The sequence below is a fragment of the Peromyscus eremicus genome, chromosome 8b (genome assembly GCF_949786415.1).
Source record: "Peromyscus eremicus chromosome 8b, PerEre_H2_v1, whole genome shotgun sequence".
In the NCBI taxonomy this organism is placed as follows: Eukaryota; Metazoa; Chordata; class Mammalia; order Rodentia; family Cricetidae; genus Peromyscus; species Peromyscus eremicus.
The window spans coordinates 12,252,463-12,274,292 of record NC_081424.1 but is presented as its reverse complement, the minus strand read 5'-3'; the positions used below and the strand labels follow the sequence as shown (position 1 = coordinate 12,274,292).

The 21,830-nt window shown below is 41.8% G+C and overlaps 1 protein-coding gene across 1 annotated transcript in view; it reads left to right on the top strand.

Annotated features, from left to right (window-relative positions):
- The window catches only part of Cdk19 (cyclin dependent kinase 19), a 128,484-nt gene that overhangs the window by 34,699 nt on the left and 71,955 nt on the right, over positions 1–21,830 (top strand). Inside the window, exon 2 of the mRNA XM_059272513.1 lies at positions 6,853–6,928. Within this exon, the coding sequence (XP_059128496.1) occupies positions 6,853–6,928 (76 nt within the window). The remainder of the gene's footprint in view (positions 1–6,852; positions 6,929–21,830) is intronic.

Genomic DNA, 21,830 nt, shown 5'->3' with positions numbered 1-21,830 from the left:
GCCTACAGACCACTTTGGTGGAGCCATTTTCTCAGCAGAGGCTCCCTCTCCTCAGATGACTCTAGTTTGTGTCAAGTTGACACACAACGAAAGTTCTAGCAGTGATCTGTGACGCCATCTGCATAGACGCTTGTCCAGCCTCATTCTTTGCCGTCACCACACACCTGGCTCTGTAGTTAGACTCGAACACTAGCTGCTTTCTGCACATGTATTGTTTTCATACCGTATGTCTGTCTGGATTCCCTGACATCCTCTTCTCTGCTTTGGGAAATTCTCCTTTAGAGGATGACTCAAGGAGTTACCTTCCTTAATCTCAAAGTGTCCCTCGAATTCTGTCTGGGCCTTCCTTGTGTATATCCTGAGGGCGAGGAGCACAGGGGTTTCTTGTTTATAGTTCCCTCTTATTAAGGATGTCTTGTGTAAGATAGGCTGTGATATCCAGGTAGTCAGTGTCTCAATTTTGTTCTCTAGAGTATGGCATAGTGTTGAAGGTCAAAATCTGAACTTAGTAGTTAGTTGGTGTAAAGATGCAAAAATTTTAAAGGATTTGTGTGAGTGTGAGTGTGTGTGTATGTGTGAGTGTGTGTGTATGTGTGCGCGCACACACATGTGTGTATGAGTACATTGTTCATGTGCATATGGAGGCCGGAAGAGGGTGTCAGATGCCCTACTGTGTCATTTTCTGCCCATTTCTTTGAGGCAAGTCTCTTCCTGAACCTGTACAGGCATGTGCACATGCACTCATACAGACAACACATTAAAAAAGATGTACTCATTTATTGTGGGTATATGTGTGTGGATACACATGTGTGGGTCTGTGTGCATTTAGGCCAGAAGACAACCTGGCCTAAAGGCATCTTCCACTTTTTTGTTCTTTTGAGACAGTCTCAGTGGCCTGGACCTAGCCAAGTAGGCCAGCAAGCCCTAAGCAGCTGCCTGCCTCCGCCTCTTGGAATTACAGGAGTGTGCTGCCATGCAGAGTGTGTGTGTGTGTGTGTTTCCCTTTCCCTACAACAAGGTGGGTCCTTTACTACTGGAGCCGTCTCCCCAGGGGCTTCCTGGCCTTCAGTAGTCCTTGTACTTGAGACAGGTACAAGCTGTGGGGTAGTACTACTGCCACGTGGAGGGACTCCAGGGAGTGGACCCTCAACAGATGACGGCAATGGGCTTCCCTGCCTCGTGTGCCTAAACTGAACTCTGTGTGGACAGTGTGCTAATAATCACATTCTTGGTCTTTTAAAACTTCCTCTTACGTTTGTTTGTGGTGGCTATGTGCACATGTGTGGAAGGTAGACAGCTTGTGCCCTCTCCTCCTGTTATGTGGGTCCTGGGGTTTTGGCAGCAAGGGCCTTTAATCACTAAGCCGTCTCCACAGCCCCCACATTCAATCTTTTTTTTTTTTTTTTTTTTGAGACAGGATCTCTGCGTAACCCTGGCTGTTCTGGAACTCACTATGTAGCACAGGCTGGCCTCGAACTCAAGAGATCTACCTGCCTCTGCCTCCTGAGTGCTGTGATTAAAGATGTGTACCGTGTCTGGTGCCTGTGGTCTTCATGCTAAAGTTTTGACTCTTGTCAAAGAGTCTTGTTCCCCCTGAGACCTTGCTATTTCTTATGCTGAATCTCAGAGGTGCCTCTTCACTATTCAAAAAAAAAAAAAAAAAAATATATATATATATATATATATATATATAATTTCATTCCCTCTCAATTTTAAAACTTCAAATCTTCAAATTAAAGGTTTTTTAGGGTCTTATTAATTTAGCATGTAAAAGTTATATTAAACTTTTTAAGTGAAATAATTACTAGGTTTGTTCCTTGTTTCTATCCATATAATTCAGGGTAGGGCCTATGCTTTAGTCTGTTCTCAAGCTTTCAAATTCCTTTGACAGTCTGGATATGAAATTCAAAAACCATTAATGTGATGTGTTAATTTTGCACTTTTTGACTTACTGCAAAAATCTTATAGTTTCCATAGCAACAATAACCTATCCAGATTGTGTAATATTCTTTACAGTATTAAAAATAAAACTGCAATTCCATGAGTTTCTGGAGCACCTCATGTAGGAGAACTGGGAATTGAAAGATGTCAGTGAAAAGTAAGTTGTGATTGAGTGTGAATATTTGTCAAAAGGCTTTTGTAATTTTAGGAGTTAATTTTAAATGTTCAGTGGTAGATAGCTGGTAGTCAATATGATCATTAGACATGAAGCATGTACATTGTGAGTATTTGTCTCAGTATCACAAGCACACTGGCCCCCCTGCACTCGCTGTTCTTCCTTCGAGGTAGGAGGCGGGTGGTACTGGCCGGCCCTAGCTGCTCTCCATCACCTGCTGCCTGTGCTCTTTAGTGGTTCTGAATGGTCCGAAAACCCAAGAAACAGTGGAAGAAAGAGGAAAAGGGTCATAAAAGCTTTTCCTATTGTTCCTCTTTGCTCTTTAAAATATGCCTATGAACGGGGCATGGTGGTGCACATTCCGGAGTCAGAGACAGGCGGATTGCAGAGTTCAAGGTCAGCCTGATCTGTCTAAATACTGAATTCCAGACTAGACAGGACTACATAGTGAGACCCTGTCTTAAATATAGCCCCCCATATGCCAAGTTAATCATGTTGAAAATACTAAAGATTATTTAGGTAGGCAGTTGTTTCTGGAGTATCAGATTATTTTGGGTCCCTCCATGCTAATATAAAACCATTATATTATTTAGTAGCTTACCTTCTTGCATCTTAACACGTGCTTTTAATTTTTTGTATTACTTTCAATATACATGTTGATGCATATATTTATTTATAGTAGTATGGTTTATATACTTTCTTAATGATACATAGCATCCTAGTTGCTTTCTGCGGCTGTGATAAAACACTGATCAGAAACAGCTTGGGGGAAGGAGGGTTTGTTTCATCTCCATCACTGAGGGAAGTCTGGACAGGAACTTAAAGCAGACCACAGAGCAATGCTGATTACTGGCTTGTTCTCCATGGCTTGCTTAGCTTGCTTTCTTACACAACCCAGAATTACCTGCCCAGGGATGGCTCTGCATGAGTGGGCTGGGCCCTCCCACAGCAGTCACTAATCAAGAAATTGCACCACAGACTCGCCCATAGGCCAGTTTCTCAGTTGTGGTTTCTTCTTCCCAGGAGATTCTAGAAAAGCTCCCCCCCCCTTTTTTTTTCAAAAAAAAAAAGTAAATAAATTAAAAGATGCTTATTTGTCCTGGTTGGCATATAATGGAAAAAAATAAATATAATGCTTAGATTGATGGTGGGAGGAAAGCATTTATAACTCAACATAGGTAATTAGAAAATGCATGGATCACCTAGGAAGGAGAAGTAGATGAGATCCCCTGGGTAAACTGAGTGGTGGTGGGGTAGCGGGGGAGGGGATGGAAGATGAGAACTCAAGGGAACAGGATGGTGGAGTTGGGGGAGGGATGGAGAGAGAGAGAGAGCAAGGAAAGAGATGTCTTGATAGAGGGAGCCATTATGGGGATGGGGGGGGGGAAACCTGGTGCTAGGGAAGTTCCCAGGAATCCACAAGGATGACCTCAGCCTAGACTCTGGCAATAGTGGAGAGGGTGCCTGAGCTGGCTTACCCCAGTAATCAGATTGATGAATAACCCTAACTGTCATCATAGAGCCTTCATCTTACTAGATGAAGTTACTACTGATGGAAACAGACGAACAGATCCACAGCCGAGCACTGGGCCGAGCTCCTGGAGGCCAGTCGAAGAGAGGGAGGAAGGATTATATGAGCAAAGGGGTCAAGGTCATGATGGGGAAATCTACAGACAGCTGACCTGAGCTAGTGGGAGCTCACTGATGCTGGACTGATGGCTGGGGAGCCTGCATGGGACCGAACTAGGCCCTTTGAATGTGGGTGACAGTTGTGTGGCTTGGTCTGTTTGTGAGACCTCTGGTGGTGGGACCAGAATTATCCTGGGTGCATGAACTGGCACCCATTTTTTGGAGTCCATTCCCTATGGTGGAATACCTCACTCCGCCTTGATGCAGGGGGAAGGGGCTTGGTCCTGCCTCAACTTGATGTGACAGGCTTTGTTGACTCCCCCCAAGGGAGGCCTTACCCTCTCTGAGGAGTGGATGAAAGGGGGGGAAGTTGGTAGGAGGAGGGGAGGGAGCGGAACTGTGATTGGTATGTAAAATGAAAAAAATTTTGAATTAAGTAATATGCAAAGGAAATCAATATAAAAAGAAAATATTCAAAAGAATTTTATTTTCTCTCCTGTTGTATTTATTTATTTATTTGTTTGTTTGTTTAATGGTGGTGGCGATTGACCCTAGTGCTAGGCAACATACTTCCACTGACCTAAATCCCCAGATCTAAATTGATATGTTAAAAGGCACATTATAAATAATGTCTAGCTGGGTGGTGGTGGCGCACGCCTTTAATCCCAGCACCCAGGAGGCAGAGGCAGGTGGATCTCTGTGAGTTCGAGGCCAGCCTGGTCTACAAAACAAGTTCCAGGAAAGGCGTAAAGCTACACAGAGAAACCCTGTCTCGAAAAAAAGAAGAAAAAAAAAAGTCTAAACTCTTGTCTGCTGTTAGAGAATGGAAAAATGAGAAATAGCTAAGTAGGACAAATGTGCCAGTTCTTTGATACCTTTAATAAAACCATCACATCATATATATAAATAGTGGGAGTTTTTAAGACAGGGTTTCTCTATGTAGCCCTGGCTGTCCTGGAACTCGATCTGTAGACCAGGCTGGCCTTGAATCCGCAGAGATCTGCCTGTCTCTGTCTTCCAGGAGCTGAGATTAGAGGTGTGTGCCACCACTGTCCAGCTGAAGTTTACCAGTTCCCCTCTTTTTTCATTTTGTCAGTATTAGGGATTGAACCTGGGACATCCTAGTGGAAGTCAAGAGATCTACCACTGTGCTATAGCTCCTGCCCTCCAAAGACTTTTTTTTTGAGACAGGGTTTCTCTGTGTAGCCCTGGCTGTCCTGGAACTCACAGAGACCCATCTGCCTCTGCCTCCTGAGTGCTGGGATTAAAGGCGTGCATCACCATACCTGGCTGATGTGACCCTTTAATATAGTTCCTTGTGTTGTGGTGACCCCCAACCATAAAATTATTTTGTTGCTACTTCATGACTGTAATTTTGCTACTGTTAGGAATGGTAATGTAAATATCTGTTTTCTCATGGTCTTGGGGTGACCCCTGTTAGTACCCCACAGGTTGAGAACCGCTGGTCTAGATGTTAAATATTGACAAATACCTCTGATAGAGTTCGCCTTGAGTGCTGTGCTGTGCTGAACTGCACTACTGTGGTGTAATGGGAGGTTGTCAGCTCCACTGTGTTATGGGATATCACCAATATGTGTGATTTATCATCGATTGAAATTTCATTATGCAGTCGTACATGACTAATAGGAAAAGTGTACAGAACCAGTGTTGTTTGTTGATATTTTAGTGGAAATACTTTCATTTTTGTTCCTTTAAAATTATTAAGTGCCGGGCGGTGGTGGCGCACGCCTTTAATCCCAGCACTCGGGAGGCAGAGCCAGGCGGATCTCTGTGAGTTCGAGGCCAGCCTGGGCTACCAAATGAGTTCCAGGACAGGCGCAAAGCTACACAGAGAAACCCTGTCTCAAAAAACAAAAAAAACAAAACAAAACAAAAATTATTAAATACAGTTGTGCATAGTAAAAACTAAACCTTCAACAGTGCAGTTGTACATAAAACGAAGAGTACAAGCTTTCCTTTTTACTGTCTTGTCTCCAGTGTGCCTTCGCTGCTCAGAAGTAAGCAGAACTATTAACCCTTTCATTTTATTCTGTTGCTCAGGATGAAACCTAAGGCTTTGGGGTGCCAGTGAGATGTCTCGGTGGTAACCAGAAGACAAAATTTGGAGGGCCATACATTATGTCCCTATTATTAGAACAAGCTATGGCGTGACTTATATTTACCAGATAATCAGACCACAGTTATGGCAGTCATCTGGGACCATCTTGTGACTAGTTCTGGTGTTTGTACTCTGAGGATATTATTTATTAAAATAACCACGCATCTGATTGTCTGCCTGGTTATTGAAACATTGTATTGGTTAAAATCCCTGGTAACTATTAGGCTTCCCTGTATTCCTAATCCTGTCTCCTTTGTTTAGTGTGTCCCCACACCCACTCCCACTCCCACCCCTACCCCTGCCCTCTAGCCTTTTTGAAAGTTTCCCTGTGTAGCCTTGGCTGTCCTGGAACTCTGTAGACCAGGTTGGCCTTGAACTCACAGAAATCTGCCTGCCTCCTGAGTGCTGGGGCTAAAGGCGTGCATCGCCACCGTCTGGCTACCTTTGCTTGTTTTCAAACCCACTCTTAACTACTGGATTTCTCTGGGAGTGTTTTAAGAAAGTGTTATTGGTGTGAAGTTTTGAAGTCTTAAAAGGCTTTTGCTTGGTGACTTGGAATTTGGGGCCAATTGGTGAGTCTGGTAGTTTATATCTGTTAGTTACTTGTTAATGATGGTTTATAACAGAATGCTTCTGTAGACTTCAGATAATTAAGAAAGGAATGGCAGTCATCTTACAATATGTTTGAGTTTATATTTCTGTTTGTTTACTCTTTGAACTAGTGCTGTGTTTAGTATTCTGTTTGGTTCATTTTGAATTCCATGTTTTAGCTGTCTGGTATTTTTATTATAACGTGAATTTCTTCTGGTATTTCACATTTCTGTAGTTGAAATATTATCAAAAATAATCAGCAGTGCATGGCATAGTGAAAATATTTACATATCATTGAGAGACTAAATATATTTCCATTGTTCTTGTAGTTATAATTTTAAATCTAGAAGTAGTATATGGAAAAATGAAAACTGTGTTGTTTCTTTTTCACACGCAGAAAAGATGAAAAGGAATATGCGCTGAAGCAAATTGAAGGCACAGGAATATCCATGTCGGCTTGTAGAGAGATCGCAGTGAGTAGATTAGAGGGCGCATTTTAGTATAAATTAATATGTTTCGTATAAAATATGCATTAATGTAGTACTTAATTGTATAATGAGTGGTAATTTCATAGATTTAATTTTAGGATATTTTATATAAAATGGGAAAATCTATAAACTTAAAATCACAAGTCATTTTTGAGCATTTTCTTAATGATATTTGAGATTTGTAATTTAGAGATACTGAATAAATGATGATTTAACTAAAATTATGGCATATAATTGCTTTAGTGAATAATTATTAAAGTTTATTTTTCTGTAATTTTAAGTCTAATATTTCTTTTTAAAAATAAGTTTTAAGAGATTTCATTTGTTTGTATGCATGAGTTTATGTGTATCATGTGTGTGCTAATGCCCAAGGGGTCAAGAGGGTGTCCAATCCCTTGAACTAGAGTGACAGGCATATGAACTGCCTGATGGAGACGCTGGGGTATGGAGCTGGTTCCTCTGTGAGAGCAGTAAGTTCTGGGAACCACGAGGTCGGCTCGCCAGCCTCAAGTCTGATATATTTCTTTACAGTGAAAGGGGCTATATTATTAAATCTCATGTGATTTAATTTTTTCCTAAAATATATCTGATAGATTTTACTAATTACCACAAAAATCAGACCATTATATTAGGATAATTCTTTAGAGAAGGATAGTTCCTTTCCCTGTCTTACTATGATAGTCCCTTGCAATAAAGGCAAGTCATAACTGCTGAGGATTTTCTTTTCTCTCTCTCTCTCTCTCTCTCTCTCTCTCTCTATATATATATATATATATATATATATATATATATATATTTTTTTTTTTTTTTTTTTTTTCTTTTCTTGAGACAGGATTTCTCTGTGTAGTTTTGGTGCCTGTCATGGATCTTGCTCTGTAGACCAGGCTGGCCTTGAACTCACAGAGATCCGCCTGGCTCTGCCTCCTGAGTGCTGGGATTAAAGGCATGCGCCACCACTGCCTGGCTCTGCTGAGGATTTTCTAAGTATTAATCCACTTAACTTTTACATTCTGTGAAATAAGTAATTTTAGTATACCTATTTCATATGAGAAAACAGGCAAAAATCTAATTCTGGTTTTGAAGGCTTGCTATTACCGTTTCTAGTTTTAATTCAATAAAGGTTTTTAATTGGGCTTTATGTGCTTATACATTTATTAGAGACTATTCCCTCTAAATTGTTAAGTATTTGAATAAGGTTTGCTTAGTAATTCTTAAACAGTTGTTTCCATTTTTCATATCCATTAGGTATGTGTGTGTAGATTAGCATTATTAAGGGAAAGTGAGAAAACTACGAAGAGCAGGAAGGATCCCAAGAGTGGAATACCAGGTCTCTCTGTCTCTCTCATTCGGAGACAGGTCTTACTGTATAGCTCTGGCTGGCTTGGAACTTGTTACATAGACTAGGTTTGCCTGGAATTCACAGAGCTCCTCCTCCTTCTGCACCCCCAAGTGCTGGGATTAAAAGTATGTAGCACTATGTTGGCAAAGATGTCTGTTTTAAATGTAACTCTTATATTACATACCCACAGTTCCATGTTTCTGCCTTATTCACTGGAAACATTCCATAACACTTAAGAAACATTCCATAACTCATAAGAAAAAAGTGTGGTGCAAAAAAACTCACAACAAAAACCCCCTTAACACTGGTAGGAAGGCTTGGGTGTCTGGCCAGGTGGTAAGGTAGTCATAAGTCCAGTTTCCTCATCTGTTATTGCTTAGTTTTGCTGGGCGATTGGTAGAAGACTGGCGTGTAAGGGAGTTGGGAATCAGACTAAGGACTGGTAGCTTGGAGATGCTGCAGAAAGCAGCATTAATCAAAGAGTAGAATTGTTCCCCCCCCCCCCCCCCATATGTCATACATTGCCTGGCCAGATATTTTCTGGTTGATATGAGGGCATATAGTTGAAAGACTTTTGATGTGGAAGTAATTGGGAAGGAACATTTTACTTATTCTGAAATTATGGTGAATAAGGCAGGTTTGGGTACTAGAAAAAGAACTTGTAGCTTGGTCATGAACTTGGGATTGTATGCAGGAAGACAAGAAGTTTAAGAATCAAAATGCATCATCATCTCAAGGCTCACTAAAGGACAATGCCACATCATATCACTATGTAAAATTTTCTTTAGATTGTGTGTGTGTGTGTGTGTGTGTGTGTGTGTGTGTGTGTATTTTGCCTGTGTGGATGTCTGTGCACTATGTGGTTGTCTAGTGTCCAAGGAAGCCAGAACAGGCTGTCAGATCCCCTGAAACTGGAATTATATACATTTGTGACCCACATTTGTGACCCACCATATGGATTCTGGAAATCAAACCTCAGGTCCCCTGGAAGAGCAGCTAGTGCTCTTAACTGCTAAGCCATCTCTCCAGCCCATCACTGTTATTTTGAAACAGTGTTTCACATTGTAGCCAAGGCTGGATTTGAACTTAGTATTTAGCCCAGGCTGGCCTTGAACTTCCTGCCTCAGTTTCCTTCCTCAGTATCTCCTGTGCTGGAATTATAAGGTGAGAACTTTGACACCTGGTTGCCATATCACTGTTTATTCCATTTGGAACTTAGGGAAAAATCTGAAATATAGCTTTGTATAATGCTTTACAGCTTCACAATTTGCTATAATAGGTTGTAATTTTGGATCATGAACATGCCAGGAGCATGTGAATATTAGCATTTTAGGTTAAGATTACAGAAAAGTTCAAGTGTAAAGATTCTTATCTATGTGGCGTGTGTGATCATATAATTGCTACTTAGAAACATAGTAAATATCATTGATTCAGATTCCACTAGTTTGCTTCATGGTTATAAAATTTAAATATGTTCATTATAAAAAATATCAATTGCTATAGAAAAGGATGGTGTAAAAACATCTGGTACGGCCGGGCGGTGGTGGCGCACGCCTTTAATCCCAGCACTCGGGAGGCAGAGCCAGGTGGATCTCTGTGAGTTCGAGGCCAGCCTGGGCTACCAAGTGAATTCCAGGAAAGGCGCAAAGCTACACAGAGAAACCCTGTCTCGAAAAACCAAAAAAAAAAAAAAAAAAAAAAAAAATCTGGTACACCAACACTTAATCTTTATTACTATTTGTGTATATATTTAAGACTATTTTCGTTGCAAAAATTGCCCCCCTCAAAAAAAAAAGTCTGTCGGGCGGTGGTGGCGCACGCCTTTAATCCCAGCACTTGGGAGGCAGAGCCAGGCGAATCTCTGTGAGTTCGAGGCCAGCCTGGTCTCCAAAGCGAGTTCCAGGAAAGGCGCAAAGCTACACAGAGAAACCCTGTCTCGAAAAAAACAAAAAAACAAACAAACAAAAAAAAAGTCTGTTTCCATTTTGTGGAGTGTGCTTTAATCTAAAGTAATGCAAATGTAAGTTTCAATTCTAAAGTTGGTTGGACAGTTTCTTGATCATTCTAGGTTATGTGGGATATATAACAAATTGTAAGACGGAACTCCTCAGTGCTCTTAAAAACCGAGATGTTTGCATAGCAAAGAGAGGCTGAAGGGGGTTAGTCAGGACAGCAGGCTGAAGAGTGTAGGTTAAAGAGGTGCCCTAGTCTTTGTGGACTGTTAGGATAAAACAACAAACACTAGACGTCATGAAAGCATCTATTTCTGACACTTCTGGAGACAGAACCTCCAATATTAATCAGGGCACTGACAGAGTCTATCTGGTATGGTTCCCTGTTTATGGGTTGTTGGCCATCTTTTTCTTTTGTCTTTATGGTTGAAAGGATGCAAGGAATCTCTCTGGGGTCTTTTAGAAGGGAATGAGTCAGATTCACAAGGGCTTTGCTCTCTGACTTAATCACCTCCCACCTCACAGAGGACCCATGAAGTGGTGACTTTGGTTTAGGGGTAAGATTTAAAGATTGGAGTTGGGACTGAGGCACATAAACATTCCGTTTAGGACTGGGATGATGGCTCTGGGTAAAGTGCTTGGTGAATGAGTCTGAAGACTGACTTCATCCCTACCATCCAGGAAAACCTGGGTGGGCCTGCCTGTATATTTAGTGTAGGGGAGGCAGGGACAGGGGTTCCCAGAGGAAGAATCAGTGTGCTCTGGGTTCAAGGGAGAGCCCTACCGCAGTAAATCAATCAGAGTGCAATCAAGGAAGACACTGATGCCCACACATGTGAACATGCACACACATAAACACAAAAATGGTGGGAACAGAAACCTCATTTGCATTAGTGCCAGAGGGAAGAGAGAGGTCAAGTTGCCCCCTTCCCCCAGTGCTGAGAATTGAACTCAGCACCTCATACAGCGAGACAGTAACCACTGAGCTGTATTCCAGCCCCAATCCTGACTGGTCGGCTTGCTGCCTGTCTCAGTTCTGGCCTGCAGTGCTGAGACGTCCTACCTCCCCTGATTACTCTTGGCTGCTATTTCCAAATGTCTGTATCCATCCATATTCCAGCTCTGGTGTTCCCAAGGTAACGGGCGGATAGCTGCTGTGGACGGTCACTTTAGTTCTTGTACTCACGTGCAGTGGGTAGGTGGGAATGGAACGGCCAGGAAGGACCTGCCTTGGCTTGTTTGCTCTGCTGCTCTCTGGCTGGGCCCGTGCCGACGGTAAAGTTCAGTGGAATGCTTGCAGCTCTTGGTATAGATGAAGAAGCCTTTGTTTTTTTAAAGTTATGAAATGGAGTTGGTAGAATGTATATTAGCTGATAATTAACTCTCAGAAAAGCTTTGAAATAGCCATGAATACAGCTGTAAATTTTCCTAATTTATCTCTATAGACTTAACATTATTGGGTTAAATTTCATGTATTAAAAGTGGAAAAGTGCATGGCGTTACACAAGAATTTCAAGAGTTTTATAAATAAAGTTCACATTAACTATAAAAAAAGTAGAGAAATATCTTGTTGGAATTATTTTATTGTATCATTTTATGTTTCAGTGAGTCTAGATTTCCCTTAGCCTGTGTCCAACTTTGTGAAAGTACAGATTTGTGGAACTAGATGTATAACTCAGGATTGTACCCTTCCTGTGAAAGGATTAGATTTCTGTGAAAAGCCTCTAAAAGCCGACAACTTTTTTAGAAGATATTTTTTAACAGGATGTTCTATGATAATTTTTCATAAAACGTTTGACATGGCTTTTAGAGTAGAACTAAAGAATTTTATGTGATTTACTTGGAACAAGATCTCTGCTTTGGATGCTTTCTTCTTTTTCTTTTTCCTGGGTTTTTCCAGACAGGGTCTCTCTGTGTAGTTTTGGTGCCTGTCCTGGAACTCACTCTGTAGCCCAGGCTGGCCTCGAACTCAGAGATCCACCTGGCTCTGCCTCCCAAGTGCTGTTATCGTAGGTGTGCACCACCACTGCCTGCCTGGGATCTCTGAGTTTGAGGCCAGCTTCGTCTACATTGGGAGTTCTAGGCCAGACAAAGCTACATGCATAGTGAGACCTTGTCTCAAGTAAACAAACCAAATGTATTCTTAGATACTAAAATATAAACTGTTGTGTTTGTGTGTATATATATATTTGTATCTGTGCATGCCTGTGTGCAAGTGATTGTGTGTACGTGTGCATGCAGAGGCCAGTGTAGCCATCAAATATCTTTCCTGGTTGTTTCCACCTGGTTTTTTTGTTGTTGTTGTTTTGTTTTTAAAATAACATTTTTATTAATTCTTTGGGAATTCATAGTGTGTTTTGAACATATACACACAGCCTCAGCTCCTCCCTTATCTTTTCCCTCCACTTTCATCTTCCGACATCTTATTTTTTTGAGGTGCAGTTTCTTCTTTAATCTGGAGTTTGCCAGTCTGGCTAGACTGGCTAGCAGCAAGTCCCCAGGATCCCCCGTCTCTGCCTCTCTAGCAGGAGTACAGGCGTGCGCTGCCTGCCTGGCTGTTGTGTAAGCTGACGCAGGTCCTCCTCTGACACAGAGGCACTTCACTGACTGACCCATCTCCCCAGCCCCTGATCGGTAAACTTCAGTGCAGTTAACGTAAATAAGATGAGCATTTGGAGAGGGTGTCCAGGCAGGCACCCACATGCACATATGGTGCCCAGACAACTGCTTTCAGGAGTTGGGTCTGGTCTTCCGCTTTGCTTAGGTAGAGTCCCTTATTTCTCCGTGCTGCACTGCACTCTCCAGACTGGCCGGCCCGTGGTGGACTCCCACGTCCACCTCCCTTGTCATCACAGAAGTGGAGTGCAGGGATCACAGAGGCTTGTTTGTGTGTGCACACTTGCAGGCATGCATGGCATGTGTGTGGAGGTGAAAAGGCAGCCTGTAGTCTTGTATAGTATTAGGGGGACCAGCCTTAATATTATATATCCCCGGGGCTCAGGAGAGAGGACTACTAAGGTCGAGGACTGTTTTTGGGAAATAGAATCTCAGCACACCGAGCTCTATAGTCCACTTGCTTTAATTCCTCTGGCATAACATCCTATTTACACAGCTTCAGTTCTGTTCTCGTGCCTAGCTCCTTTCTTGCCTGATTTCTCTCTATATTTATCTACTGCTCCCTCTAAGTTCTATCTTAATTCTCTCGTCTTAATTCTGCCTCATCTAGGTCCTTTTCATCTCGTTCTTACCTAGCTAGTACTTCCCCATCTGACTCTTCCTCATCTTCCATCTCGTCCACACATAGTCTCTGGTCAAATTCTTCCTTATCTTTCTTCTTTCTCCGTCTCTAAGTTCTCCACTTCCTCCTAAGTCTCCCAGGAATCCAGTTATAAACCCAAGCAATAGAAAGCCCCTGGTCGAGCAAGGTCACCGGGCTTGAATTCTACGGGGTCATAAAGGCAGGTAAGAATTTTCCTCAGGCAGTGACCACCAGGCTTTCTTTTACAATCCAAAATGGGAGTGGTAAAAGAGGAGGTCAACTGAGTGCTCATATCAAAAAGTATATCAAAAAGGGGATCTGTGTGCTTAGTCTACATTCCTAGAAGTGGTTAGGTAAGAAGTTAGGGGTCTGTTAGTAAGGTTGTATAAGGAAGGAGGGTCTCACCCTAAATTGCACAAGAAATAAAGCTATCTGCCTGACCTAGGAGACAGGTGTTGTTTCGTATGGCCTTGGGTGCTTGATAGGCATTTTATTTAGATAAATACACTGTTAGGAGGTCTTGGAAGCACACAAGAAAATCATTTGAGGAACCAGCTAATATATATACATACAAAAGCTAAACTATCACCAAGACTCCTTAAGCCATGGCTTGACCTTTGAAGCAGTCCTTTCCCAAGCAGTAGCTTTTGTGACCGTAGCTGGATTCCGTGACATTTTCCTGCGGCCTGCAGTACTGTGTGTGTAGGTTTGTTCTCCCTACTGTGTGGGTTCGGGGATTGAACTCAAATCGTCAGGCTTGGAGACGATTGCCTTTACCTGCCAGCTTCTTGACTCTCAATATATGACATTAAAATGGGGGAACCCCAAACAATATTAAAGACAGATTCCTTGGGTTTCATTGTAAGGTGGGAAAGAACTCGGATTTTTGGATTCAAATAGATTTGGGGTTGTGTAGGCTCCGCCATGCCTCCTGCATGTCTTCAACAAGCTGATAGTGGTGCTGGGACCTATTTTTCCTATTTTTAGGTAGCTATAGAGATGAAGTTTTTTTTTTTTCTTTTGAGACAGGGTCTCTTTGTGTAGCCTTGACTGGTCTGGAACTCATATAGACCAAGGCTTACAGATCCATGTGCCTCTGCCTCCATAGTGCTGAGATTAAAAGTGCATTACTATGCCCAGGCTTTTTTTTTTCCCTCTTTCCTTTTTGTGATAAGCTTTATTTTTATGTTATAAAGGGCTTATTTTAAGGTCACAATTCAAGGTACAGCCCATCATGGAGGGAAATGAAGGGGCAGGGGCTGAAAGCAGTGTACTCGTTTCTCGGAAGTTGAATTCGCTAGGATTGTGGGAAGACACATTGCAGGTGTCTTTAACAGAAGTCTGCTAAATACTTATCTGTCTGTCTGTCTGTCTGTTTGTCTAAATAGGTAGGTTCTAGCTATGTAGCTTGCCTGGAACTTACAACTGGATTGGCCTTGAACTTGAGGCATTCTGCCTGCTTTTGCCTCTCAAGTGCTGGATTATAGGTGTTCACCACCAAGCCCACCACATAACTATTCCTTCCAGAAGTTCAGTACTTCTTTGAAGAATGCTAAATTATTTTGAGGGTATATTACAACAGAAAATATTCTTTTCTCCTTCAGCTGTACCAGTTGGTATGACTGGGTACTACTTTTTGTGACACTTGTACAGCAAAATTTGTATGCACATAAAAGTCTTCTGAGTTTTTGAAACATGAAATACCCGTTTCCTCAGAAAATGTTGAAATAAATGGTCCTGGGGCCACTAGCCTATTCTACCAAAACTTAGTCACTTAGGTGACTGAGTGGGTTAGGCTGTCTGGAGTTAGAGCTCTTATCTGCTCATCACTGGTGTTACAGGAAAGCACATTCTCCTAGTTTTAAGTGCTTGTTTAGTGATCTTGGTGCTTGGTTGGACTCAGTGCTGAAGCGCGATTCCAATTAGTATTAACAGTAAAAACCCGGAGTCAGATATTTAGGGTGAAAGCTGAAAGATAAGAGAAGCAGAGCAGCAGCCACCAGAGACTTCTTACCCCTACGAATCCTCAGACTGAATGGGGGGCTGCGATCCCATCTCTATCCACCTTATATTCTGGTCTCTACCTCCCTAGTGCTGGGATTAAAGGCGCACACCACCACAGTGTGCTCTCACGTATTCTGCCACTCAGCTCCAGCTCTAGTAGGAAATGCATTGAGGATTAAAGTCCTAAACTTGTGTTTTTGAGACAAGGTCTCACTCTATAGCTGAGATTGGCTTTAAATTTTCATCCTTCTTCCTTTGCCTTCCAGATGTGGGGCCTGAGTTAAAGTCTTAGAGCACTGGGGCACATCTGACCTTGTCATATTTAGTGACAGTGTCAGGCAGGCCCTTTGAGGTGCTCGTGGTGTGAAAACGAGAATAGCGACTGGGAAAAATTAGACAAATGCTGGGCTTACATGGCAGCCAAGCAGAAGAACCGGAAACCGTCCTACCCAAGCAGTGTGGCTTGGCGCCAGCGTGGATGATAAGAAAGAAGACAGGAGTAGAAGCTCCAGGTGGACAGGGGACTTGGAGGCAGCTGGCGGGGTGTCACGTGTAGGGGGGGTGGAGGCACACAGTGGACAAGGCAGCCTGAGCAGGGAAAGCCCACAGTTGGGAGGTGACGCCAGAGTGCACAGGACAGCAGGACATTGAGGGTGGCCCAGAGGAAGGAGTCCCTCCAGCACCAGTGGTTGACATAAAGACAGTCTGACTTATGCTCTGTCTGCTTCTCGTGATAAAGGTACTTACAGAAAGCCTGGGTAGGCCAGCGCAGTCAGGAGGAGACTGGGCTTTAGCAGTTGCCCACAGGAATTAGACTGCATTTCGAAAGCACGAAGCATAAATTTCAGTTTTATAAGCTTTTTGGCATACTGAGCAGGTCTGGTCATCGAGAAGATTGACTCTCTTGTTTTTCTTAGAAGAATGTTTTAATTAATTGGAAATTCTACAGCTTGTAGATTTTTGTGATACATATTTTTTTTGAGGGGGTGGTGGGTGATCTGCCTTTTTGGTAAGTCTGCCAAGCCATTTTATATTTCTTATAGTAAAAAGCTAGACACATAAGCTCATATTTACCTGTGGTTTCAGTCTTGAGATGTGGCCAGCACGGGGTTCATTTGAGTGTTTTCTTGTTCAGCTTTTAAAATTGCCCCCACCCCACACTCTATCTGTTTCTCTTCATGTTGGACATTAAACTCAGGGCTGCATGCAATGTATGGTAAGTATGTGGTCAACCACCCAGCTCCAGGATTCCTAAAAGTTAAGATTTTTTAATGTAATGATCCTATCATGTTATCAATTAAGTCTATTTTAATATTTTATGGCATTCTTGTTTGTCTTGGTCAGTTTTTGCATTTTATGTCTTTGTTAATTTATGTTGAGTGCTGCCTATTTTGTTATCTTTCTGGACATCTTAAGGAACCTTTTGTTCTCAACATACTGAGAAGGGAGCATCCAGAGGGATGGTCAGATTCATTTGATCTGCTGTACCCTTTTCCAGTATTATTTACTTTGACTCTTTTGAATTTTGTTGTCTAATAATAAGCACAGTTAATTTGAGATGACCTTGAAAGTGTAGATATATCAGTTTCTTCACACACACACACACACACACACACACACACACACACACACACACTCTCAAGTGCTGTTGTCTCAGTATGAACAAAAAAGAGCATGCTGAAAATAGGCTTGTGGAGTTTGGACAGGTTAAGTTGGTAATAATTAAAGTAAACATTTAAAATATGTACTGAAAATTACTCCCTTCCACGCCACTAGATGAACTTTAAGTTTGTGTCTTAAGAGTTTAGTATCATTTAAATTTTTCTATATTCCCAATGATCTCTGAAGTTTTGCATAGAATGTATTCTGCAAGTAATTTAAGAGAAGGATAATATATGCATTTTCAAAGTACAACCCTCTGATGGGAAAGGTTCCATTGGTTTTATTACAGTTTACTTTAACTTGTAGTACATGTTCTCAACAGTACAGCAGGTCCACATGGAAACAACCGCAACCACACACTGTGTGTTCTCAACAGTACAGCAGGTCCACATAGAAAGAAGCACAGTGTATGTTCTCAACAGTACAGCAGGTCCACATAGAAACAGCCACAACCACAGAGTATGACACTTCAGTCTGTAAGTATACATTAGGTAGTGCTGCCATTTATATCTGCCTTAACATAAAAATTGTAGTTACGGCAATGAGAATAATTTAAAGGTGCTCTATATTCACATCGCATATGTTATGCTTCTTAAAGTTTGTGTACATGAGATGTGTATTTTTGATTTGGTATAAGTTACTGTTGTAATTTTTCTTGTCTTTTTGTAAAGAATTTTCTGAAGGAATGATAATTTCTCAAGAATTGTGAGTGAACACATTTGACATTTTTCTGGAAAGGGTTTCTTTTGGAGGGTGTTGTCATTTGTTTGATTTTGAGACAGGCTCATGCTTTGCAACTCAGGCTGGCCTTCAATTCTTGATCCTGCTTCTTCAGCTTCCTAACTGATGGACTCTCTGACTAACGTTTGGTTTTCTCTTTTAATTTAAAATGCTTGTTTATCTCTGTGTGCGCACACATGCATGCATATAAGCATGTCATGATGCACATGTGACGGTCACAAGACAACTTTTGGGAGTTGGTTCTTTCCTTCTTCCACATGAATCCCAGGAATTAAGCTCAGGGCCTCAGGCTTGGCAGCAGGTGCTTCCGCTTGCTGAGCCATCCTACTGGTCTGTAAAGGCAGATCTTTTTAATCCAGTGGAGGAAATAGGCTAACGGCCACCTGCACAACTCACTGAACATGGAGAAGCTGAGCTGGTGCCTACGTAGAGCCTTCACCCCGACTGAGCAGACCTGTGTTGGTGTTACGAGAAGATACTCTGCACACTGCCAAAGTAGAAAGGCAAACACCAACCCAGCTACAAACCCCTCTGTCTACAGCAGTGACCTGCTGGCAAGATGCACTGGTGCAGTAGGGACACGAGGCATGTGAGAGTAACCAACCACTGTCTGATTGGGTTAAGGCCTGATCCACGAGATGGAACCATCCGTAACACTGCTCAGATGGTGAAGAACCTGGACTAGGTGGCCAGAGACCTAGGGGAAAACCAAACCCTACTGTTCTCTTAAAGAAACAGCAACAAAATGATGTCTAATGATGTTCTGCTATATTTAGAAATCAGTGCCTTGCTCAGCCATCATCAGAATAAATACAGGGACCATAGTTAGTGTGCAGAGTGGAGGACCTTGGAACACTCGGTACTGTATGGGATGTCTCCATCAATTCCCTCTCCTCAGGGTTGAGGGAACTCTGGAGGAGGAGGCAGAAAGGTAAGAACCAGAGGGGATGGAGGACACCAGAGAAACAGGGCCTTTTAAAGACTGAATGACCGAAGAACATAGGAACTCATGGAGACTGTGGAAACATGCCCAGGGCCTGCGCAAGTCTGGGCTATGGGGTTCCAGTGCTGTGAGTGGAAGTGGACACAACTCCCCATCCCTAACCTGCGAGCTATATCTGGTAGCCCCTCACAAGGGAAAACTAATTTTCTTCAGTGGAGTCTCACTTCACTCTTAAGGCCAGGCCCATACAGTGAACTCCGTGGTATTTTTAAGGTTTTTTTTTTTTTTTTTTTTTTTTTTTTTTTGCCTCATAATGATTTATCTGGGCATTTTTTCTTACCCTACAGGTGTTTTGTTTGTATATTATGGTTTCTGATTTTGTGTTTTAGAAGATGTCTGTGTGTATAAACATGTGCCTCTGCTCTTATTTGTGTTTCTTATGCTTTTTCTTTGCCTCTTTGTGGGAGGAGTTAGGGGAGGGTATACCATAATCAGAATATTTTGTATGAAAAAAAATCCATTTTTTCTTTTTTTGGTGTTTCAAGACAGGGTTTCTCTGTAGTGCTGGCTGTCCTGGAACACACTCTGTAGACCAGGCTGACCTCAAGCTCAGAGATCTGCCTGCCTCTGCCTCCTGAGTGCTGGGATTAAAGGCGTGAGCCACTACTACCCTGTAAAACAAACGAACAAACAAAAACCCCCTATTTCCAATAAAAAAGAAATAGGAGCTTTCAAAAAGTAGAAGTATTAATTTCCAATAAGAAAAATGTTCCATCATGAATAATTAGGAAAATATTAAATAATCCCACAATAGAGATTTTTTTAACATGCCACATCAATAACAATATTAAGTGTTTTCAATGGAATAAAATACTGGCACTGTTATATAGCACTAGTAAATTTTAAATTATACTGTATCACTGACTAAAACAATGTATTTAGTAGTGATATAGGTCTGTTACTTTTTACCTCTGGATTTAGAGCCTTTTAAAAATATTTTGTGTGTGTGTGTGTGTGTGTGTGTGTGTGTGTGTTGAGTCACTGTTCTGTTACTGCTATGATAAACTAATTTATGTTATACTTAATATTAATTTGTGAATATCACAGTTCAGCAGCAGATTGTGAAAAAAAATGCAAGTTTTACCCAAATTCTTAAATTGAATTTAAACATCTGTGAAAGCTTATTAGTATGCTACAAATAGTTTGATCCTGTACTTGACTCTCAAATTTCAGTTATTTTTCTCTTGTTCCTTATGCACTTACTTGTTCTCATATTTTCCTTTACATTTATTTTTTTTAAAAAAAGCCCTTCTGTATATAACACGCAACTCTTAAGAACCTTGTAGTAAATGTTCTTTGATCAATAGCAAAATTACTGCAACGGGTGGGCTTTTCCCTCCAAGTCTCAGTCTCACTCTGAGTTCTGAATAGTTTACTCTGTGGGCAAAGTTTATTTCAGAAGTATCTAGTAGTCTTTCTTTCTCGTGGGATTATAGATTTGTTTGCTATAAACAAAAATACATGTTCTTCCTAACTTAAATATAAATTTAAGCCACTAGTTCAAAACATTTAAAAAATTTTCCAATATGCTGCCTGTCTTAAGAGTTTCTATTGCTGTGATAAAACACAAGGAGGGAGGGGGTGTGTGCATGCCTTTAATCCGAGCACTTGGGAAGTAGAGGCAGGTGGATCTCTGAGTTTGAGGCCAGCCTGGTCTATAAAGTGAGTTCCAGGACAGCCAGGGCTACACAGAGAAACCCTGTCTGGAAAAACAAGCACCGTAACAAGAAAACACTTGGGAAGAAAGGAATTTATTTTGTTTACCCTTCTGTCGCAGTCAGGTGTCTGGAGGCGGGAGCTGATGGAGAGGCCGTGAGGGAGAACTGCTTAACGGACTTGCTTTCTTATGGTACCCAGGGGTGACAGTGCCCACAGTGAGCTGGGCCCTTCCACATCAGTCATCAGTCAAGAAAATGAAACATGGGGCTTGCCCACGGCCCGGCCAGTCTGGGGGGACATTTGCTCAATTGAGGTTCCCTTTTTCCAGATGACTGTCTTGTGTCAAGTTGATGTAATACTAACGAGCATACTGACTTGGACACCCCTTCCCTCCCCCAGGGTATTTAAATTAGGTCTGGGACATTTTCAGACCTTTCCTGTTATTAGTTATTATTTAATTAATCCCTCACCCCTTTGCTTTGGGTCTGTGTTGACCTGAGCCTTGGATACAGAGGCGTCCCTGGACTGGAAGCCATGGTGCTTCAGTCTTTTGTCTCTGGGTAGAACATCTGATGATATCTGTCTATTATTCCAGACAACTGGCATTAATTTATTTTGCTAATGTACTCCTATTATCTTATAAAATATCTCTTAATACTTTGTTTCCCAAGTAAAGAAAGAATATGTGAAGCAATTCTGACATGATTATCTTGGCTGCATTGTGAAATACTAGGATTATCTTTTCCCAGTCAGATGGAGTCACTAACTGTTCTTTGAAGCTATGGTATTTCAGAATGATACTGAAATGGGTTCCCATAGCAATACCCTGCCAGTTTCTTTTGGCAAACACTGCATCTTTTTGCAAGTTAGATGGAGAAAGAGAAGTTTTTTCTGAGTTTATTTATAAAACCAGGCCAACAGGATGTAGTTGTTTAGGATTTTAGTCTTTATCTCTCAAGAGATAAAGGAAAGGACTGTTAGATTAAGCAAAAATTAATGGAAGATTTTTACATTAATTTTAAAGTTAGCCTATAGTGTCTCCTCCTCCTCCTCCCTCTGCCCTCTCCTCCCTTCTCTCCTTTCCCCTTCTCCTTGGTTTTTTGAGACACAGTTTCTCTGGGTAGCCCTGGCTGTTCTGGAACTTGCTCTGCAGACCAAGCTGCCCTTGAGCTCTGCCTGCCTCTGCTGAGTGCTGGGCTGAGAGCTGGGATTAAAGGTGTGTGCCACCACTGCCCAGCTGTGTGGTTATTCTTATGTAAAAGTTTATT